Genomic DNA, 7,222 nt, shown 5'->3' on the forward strand with positions numbered 1-7,222 from the left:
TGAAAATAAAGTCAAGTTACATTGTTATCAATTTATTACTTGTTATTCAAATATCTTAAACCTAGAATTATCTCTTAAGATTCTTTCTTTTAGACTTCCCTGGCCTTTGATTTTTCTGAGGTTTCTTGTTAGGTTTGAAGTTTTTAGTCTTGAAGTTAAATGGCTTTTTCTTAGATGAGCTGTTGAAGCCGTCCATCTGATTTGACGATTCCCTGGTATTTAATTTGGAGCCTTTTTTCTTCCCGCCAAAGCCGAATTTTTTGTCCTTATTCGCGCGTTTTTTGTTAATCTTATTCTGTGGGCCCTTCCCTTTATTTCCTTTGCCCTTATTGTCTTCTAAGAAATCTAAGTCTGCAGATTTTCCCTTCCTGACTCTCTTCAATTGTTCTAACATCTGTTTCTTGTCAGCCTGCTGTTTTAGTTTTGCATCAATCTGGAAAATAAATAATTCGTGCTGATTAAAATTCCACTTAAGGTGATGCGTGTCAGTCAGCTAGGTAACGCTGCGTCAGCAGATGGCGTTACTTCTGCAGTTTTCGTATTTTTTTCCATTTATTCGTTTAGTGTTGAGTTCTGACCCAGTGAAACGTTAGGTGGCGAAATCTTACATACATTATCTTTAAGTTAAGCTACAATTTTGAAGTATTTACTGCAGATATCATATTAAAACATTGCATCAAAAGTTGGTGTCATTTCAATTTGTGTACAAACACGAAGCTGTCACACACACATGCGAACTAGGTTAGCTATTAAAAGAGATGCATAATTTGAAGTCTACTTCTAACTTCTAAATGGCGCATTTGGTAAAGCAGTCGCCGCCATTCTTAAGTTTCACGGTTCAAACCCCAAGTGCATGTTTTAATTGTTTTTACTTTTTGTATTTTTTTTTACAATTGAATTTGGCGAACCCGTTTATTTGTTACGGAATTTTCAAAAAGTGTCACTTTTACCAGTAATATTATAATTATACAATAATGTACTTTGCACTAAAGTACCTTCCGTAATTTCCGTATTTTTTAAAAAACTACTGAACGGATTTTCATACGGTTTTCACCAATGAGTAGAGTGATTCATGGGCGTGCTTTAGGGTATATAATTTATACAAGTATTTTTTGTTTGTATAAAATGGTTCAAAAATGATGATGAATATCAAACATAATTATCGTTACAAATATAGCCGACTTGAAGCTTTCGGCGAAAACGCTGCCTGAGCCCATTGAGATATAACAAAACAACGTATGGTTGAATTGTTCCATTTTTGTAGGTCTACCGGAAAGTCCACAATATGTCATAATAATTATATTGTGTATAAAGAATTGTGTATATGTATTGTATGATTTTACAAATAACGATCGCAGTACAGTAATAATAAGGTAGATTTTTCCTAAATTGCGTCGGTTCAAACTTTGACGCATCGCGTTTGAAAGATGTAATAGCGCTTCAGGACGTCCCGCAAGCACGGCGCTGATGTCGCAGTATCCGCATATAATTATTATGACTTGTCATTTAGTTCCAATAAAATCCGCGGGACTTCATACGTATGTCAGTGACAGCTGGTGATAGCATGCGGGACACATAGCAGCTAATCGAATTTTATGTTGTTTTCGCGCCCAGTCCAGACGACTTGCAGCGCATTTCTGGACTTATATTTACGCGTGGTGTTTATTGTTAGGTTAATTAGTTCAGGTTAGGACGTTTTTTTTAACGAGGACGTTAAAAAATGACGAGGCTGGGACGTGTTGAAGTAGTATTTCCATATATACGCGGCCTGAAATGGGCTGTTTCGGGGACCTGAACTGGTTGCTGTCGAACTTATTATCACGTTTTCTTGATTAAAATTCATAAATAAGTCAAATAGAAAAAAGAAAAAAGATTTTCGTTAGTTTTAGATCTGTCATGATGTCTGTGATGTTTGTTTATTATACATAAGAATTTCAAAATTTATCTTATTTTTTTTTTTCCCAAAGGGCAAGGCAAAGGGAACTATGCCCATACAGCCATGTCTTGTGTTTTTTTTTCTTGATGATGATTAATGAAATGATGAAACCTAAGCCCCCACACAGACTCTTACTCCAAACCCCAAACGAAGTAAGCGGCTTGTTGGCGCAAAGCGAAAATAGATAGGTACACTTTGTTTATTGAATATTCCGATTTAATAATACTATCGGGAATGTTTTCCGACTAACTTAATGTGATCATTAACCACAAAACACCACTTCGTATTTATTATTTAGATTATTCAATGAAGAAAGCAACCTTCCCGTTCCCGTTCCCACCAAAAAGTCCGCGGCAAAGAGAATATAAATAAATCTGTATGTTGGATGGAAAAACAATTAATTATAAATGACTACTATTTAGGCCGGCAAATGCAACAACTTTCTTTTTGATTTGGTTTTCCCCGAAGGGTAAGGCAAAGGGAACTATGCCCATACAGCCATATTGTCATTTTATGTATTGATTTTTTATTATAATATATGTCCTCTTTTAAAACACGGTACTTACCCATTATTTAAAAATGTTTAAAAAATATGCGTTAAACCAAAAATATTTTTCCAATATTCCTTTTCTCAGATTGTAATATTTTTAGTTTTTTATTTATTCATACAAAATCTCTTTATAAATTGTCACTGACATTCTATTACACTTGTCAAGTAGTCAAAGCCTTTAGAGAAAAAAAAACTATCACGCACACACACTAACATTGACACCACTACACGCTCAGCAAATACACTGTAATCTGCACCACTACAAATGTAGAATTGATCAAAATTGAGGGTCTGAAATATGGTACTTCTCGTATTCGGACCCTAAATTTTTGTTAGTTTGCGAAAATAATACACCAAAATATTACTATTTATCGGTTTTATAACAATATTCCTCTATCCGTTTTCCTGTAGCACTGCATCAACTTTTGTATGGAAAACGAATCACCTTAATATTACAATACAATACAAAACCTCTTTATTGATAACTCTTTAACTCGGAATCATGATCTGAATCATCCCCCAGTTATCATTATGGTGTCACTAACCCTCTGTATTCTTTTTTAAATTATTATATACATAATAAGTTCACGCCTATTTCCCGTTGGGGTAGGCAGAGACCACGGAATTGCACTCACTACAATCCTGGCACCGCACTCGCTTCTTCCACTCTCATCACAGACTTCACGCATGCTCACCAGGTTAGAATACTCTTCACCTGACCCTTCTTTCTGATTGTTATTTTTATTAATCAGATAAGATAAAATTTATTGTGCATAAAAGTTGATTACACAGTAAACACATAGCACTACATTGTTTAGCTACATTAATACAATACTTAAGGTATGGATGTAATTTAATTATTTGTTTGAGGCATCACTCAACTATTGAGCAGGTGCATAGAGTGTGTGAGCACGTTAGAAAATCCCTCGAACACAAGAAATACTGTTCAGGAGTGTTCCTCGACGTGCAACAGGCCTTTGACAAGGTCTGGCACGATGGCCTAAAGTACAAGCTCAAAAAAACGCTACCACATAATATGTACCTTCTCTTAGAATCCTACCTAGAGAGCCGCATTTTCTATGTTAAAATCAACGACGCAGTTTCAGACTTCTATGACATCAAGGCTGGAGTCCCCCAGGGATCAGTGCTCGGACCATTGTTATACCTCGTATTCACGGCTGACGTACCTGAGTCAGACAGTGTGATGACGGCTACATTCGCGGATGATACTGCTATCCTGTCATCGGACATTAACGCTGCGACTGCTTCAAGTAATCTGCAGATACATCTAGACAAGGTCCACACCTGGATGAAAGCCTGGCGTATCAAGGCTAGCGCAACAAAGTCCAACCACATAACTTTTACCTTGAGGAAAGAAGACTGCCCACCCGTGAAACTTGGCCAAGAGACCATGCCACACAATACAACAGTAAAATATCTCGGCTTTCATCTAGACCGGAAGCAAACTTGGAAAACACATATCCAAAAGAAACGTGATGAATGTAACCACCGATTTAGGACATTGAAGTGGCTCCTGGGCAGAAGATCACGGCTCTCCGTCGAAAATAAAATACTGGTGTACAAAGCGGTACTGAAACCAGTATGGACTTACGGCATTCAGTTGTGGGGTGCTGCAAAAACATCAAATATGGAAATACTACAACGCTTCCAAAACGTAGTGCTCAAATCAATAGCGCAAGCACCTTGGTTCACTCGCATGGACGAACTACACGAGTACCTTGGAATGAGGACAGTTAAGCAAGAAATTGCCACAACTACAAGGCTATACAGAGATCGAATTACTCATCACCAAAACAAACTGGCCCGGAGTTTAAGTGACAACCACTATATGAGACGCCTCAAAAGGACGCACATATGGGATAGCATACAGTAGCACCTTAATGAAGGCAGCCTTCTAATGAGGGGGCCTGTCCTGCATGTTAATAAAACCAAACCATCAAAACTGCTTATGGTCAGTCGACCGATCGCATGTTTGGGCACAAAAATGAAAAAAAAAAAAAAAAAAAATTATTTGTTTACCTGGACCCTCTTGGCGATTTTCTTTTGTTCTCTGAGCTGGCGCACCTTCTCGGTGCGCGCCTGCGCCGCCTGCTTGGCCATCAGGTTCTTGCGGACCTTCTGCATGTGTTCATCTGTCTTTGCCATTTCTGCAAAGTAATCATCAGGCCTGCAAACATAACAAATAATACAATAGATGTATATTAGTGATATTATATATTTTTTTAATGAGGCCTGTCTTGCATGACACTAAAAACCAAGTCAATAACTGCTTATGGTCAGTCGACCAATCGCATGTTTGGGAATAAAAATGAAAAAAATGTTTTTGCTAGTTTGTGAATACCCTCTGCCCTCCCTATCAGGGATAGTGTGTAAAAAAAATAATAATAAAAAAGTTTATTTAGGTAAAAGTGTTAGTTTACTAGTTGTTGTGTTGTGTGTGTGGGCTAGTTGAGCAAAAAATGTAAGTGGTTTAGTCTGTACTAAACAAACTTATCCCTCGGCAAACTTATATTTGCAAATGCTTATCATAACACAATCTACATCTGCCGCTACAATGGTTATTGTTTAGTACTTTTCCATAACTTACTTATTATAAAATAACATAGCATCGCGCCCATATCCCCAAAGGGGTAGGTCGAGGAGTGTAGTTTATACACCCACTTCTTGCTAGCTATGTTTAAGGCTCAAGTAGGGGTAGGCCAATTTCCATTAACTGGCAAATTATAGGAACTAGAAATCTTATGAAGTTACTGAATTAGCTTATATACCCCACTGCTATGGACAGACCTCTCCATCATTTAGAAGCAGTGTATATATAGCTGCTCCAGTGGGTTGCTGCTGGCATTTGAAACCCAACCCATTTGCCAGAGTAAACTAACCATAACATGAAAATGCTGTTTACAATGTGCAAGTTTCCATGGTCTAATGATTAAAGCATTCATACAGGCTCACAATGTGGAGGTCCAGGTTTGATTCCCAAAGGGGACATTGTTGGCAAGGACATTGCAGGCTAAATTACCTCATTATCCAAATAAGTAAGATGATTCTATGCTTTGGAAGGCATGTTAAGTTGTTTAAGTAGTCGCAGTTAAGTTAGCTACCAGCCCAACAATTTGCAGAGGAGCATAGTGGTGGAGTATGCTCCATACCACCTCCGGTTGATTGTGGGGAGGCCTGTGCCCAGCAGTAGGCTTAATGCCATTAATGTAACATATGTTTAAAATGTGAGTTTTAGTCATTACCTTTTAGTTGGAATACCAAGTTCCTTCAGCCTCTTAATACCTTCAACAACAGCAGCCTGGGCCTGCCGATGGATGAGGTTCTCTCGCTTGAACTCATTCAACACTGGATCCTGAGTTGGGTCATACTGCTGTTTACCTTTGCTGTTCTCTTTTATGTTTCTTAAAAAAAAATGCATATTTTACTGTTACTAGTAGACAACTAATAAACATTTTTGTAAACAGACATTTGGTCACAGGCATTCTGCAAGTGTCCAGTTTATATATTATATGAGATTGAATATGTAAACCAGAAAAGTAAGTATCTGTGTCAATTAACATAGTATTTGAAGCTTTAAGAACAAAAAACTTACTTTCTCCGTTGCGCTGTTTCTTGCATTTGTAAAGCGACGTCAGGTGCCAAAGGTGCTACAGTAGTGATCAAATCTAATGTCTCAACCCATGGTAATTTCAATTTAAATTCCTTCAACTTAGCCTTCAAATCTGCCACGTTATTTGCATATTTTTTTTCAATTCTCTCTATCTCTTCATTGAGTCCAGGTTTTAGTAAGCCTTTAGCAAATGCTTCTTGTAACTGTAAGAGGAAACAACGCGGTTTTACACAATAATATCCACAATCATGAAACCGAAACCTCACGTTATTATTTTCTTCATTCCGCAATATGTACATACCTCTTCGTCAGAATCTAATTCCGACTCACTCTCTTTCAACACAAAATCACCCATATTTTTGTAGCTGCTGGAATTATTAAATATTTAACAGTAAAAAACACAAATTAAAAATATAACCTCAAAACCGAAACGTGCACTTGACAGCTGAGTTTTTTTTTAAGATTTTTTTTTTCGTGTATTTTCGTGTGCTTTTGTAGCATGGGTTCATGTGAATTTTCAGCCAAATCTTCAAGGTAGGTGTTGTTCACTTCGGATTTTTTGCATATTAATCCGAACACGTAAAAGAAATATAAACAAAGATCACAGGAGTACGGGAATTAAGTGCATCAATAAATCCAACATTAAGTAGCACTATGATATCATTTTCTTAGATTTTGATAGCCACATTCACAGGCAGTGATAAGTGTTTCCTTTTGTTTCTTTCCTATGGTGTGGTGCGTGCTCATGCATGTAAAAAACGTCCATCATAAATGTAGCGTCATGGCATCACGGTAAAGAGTATTTTTTCATCATGTTCATGTCATGTTCGCATGGACTTACAATCTTCCATGGCCACTGGTCAGCAAATCATAAAGTCAGAACAAAGACAACTGGGTGTTGGATGTTATCTGTCTCTATGATTTTTAATTGTGAACGCATCGTAAACGCAGCCAAAAAACAAAGTTGATCTCGATGGTTGATTACAAACTCTACTCATAGACAAAACTGGTATCAATTTAGTACTAATTATTATTAAATTATTATTTAATAAGAAATAAATTATTAATATTACATTAAAAAATATTCACAAATATGTATTTTAAC

General features: G+C 36.9%; 1 protein-coding gene across 1 annotated transcript; it reads right to left on the bottom strand.

Annotated features, from left to right (window-relative positions):
- Positions 1 to 16: 16 nt before the first annotated feature.
- On the bottom strand, positions 17 to 6,584 carry LOC126366639 (probable rRNA-processing protein EBP2 homolog). The gene is made up of 5 exons (XM_050009833.1): positions 6,419 to 6,584; positions 6,100 to 6,320; positions 5,750 to 5,908; positions 4,527 to 4,674; positions 17 to 433 (listed from the first exon to the last, which is right to left on the bottom strand). The coding sequence occupies exons 1-5, from the start codon at positions 6,470 to 6,472 to the stop codon at positions 68 to 70; spliced, it is 948 nt and encodes a 315-aa protein (XP_049865790.1). The 5' UTR covers positions 6,473 to 6,584; the 3' UTR covers positions 17 to 67.
- Between the last annotated feature and the right edge of the window lie 638 nt (positions 6,585 to 7,222).

This window comes from Pectinophora gossypiella, chromosome 5, assembly GCF_024362695.1.
Source record: "Pectinophora gossypiella chromosome 5, ilPecGoss1.1, whole genome shotgun sequence".
In the NCBI taxonomy this organism is placed as follows: Eukaryota; Metazoa; Arthropoda; class Insecta; order Lepidoptera; family Gelechiidae; genus Pectinophora; species Pectinophora gossypiella.

Coding starts and splice junctions, on each gene's coding strand:
- LOC126366639 (XM_050009833.1), bottom strand. CDS start 6,472: ATGGGTGATTTTGTGTTGAAAGAGAGTGAGTCGGAATTAGATTCTGAC. Junction 5,909..6,099: donor GAAACAGCGCAACGGAGAAA/GTAAGTTTTTTG, acceptor TTTTTTTTTAAG/AAACATAAAAGAGAACAGCA. Junction 434..4,526: donor AAATCGCCAAGAGGGTCCAG/GTAAACAAATAA, acceptor TTTATTTTCCAG/ATTGATGCAAAACTAAAACA.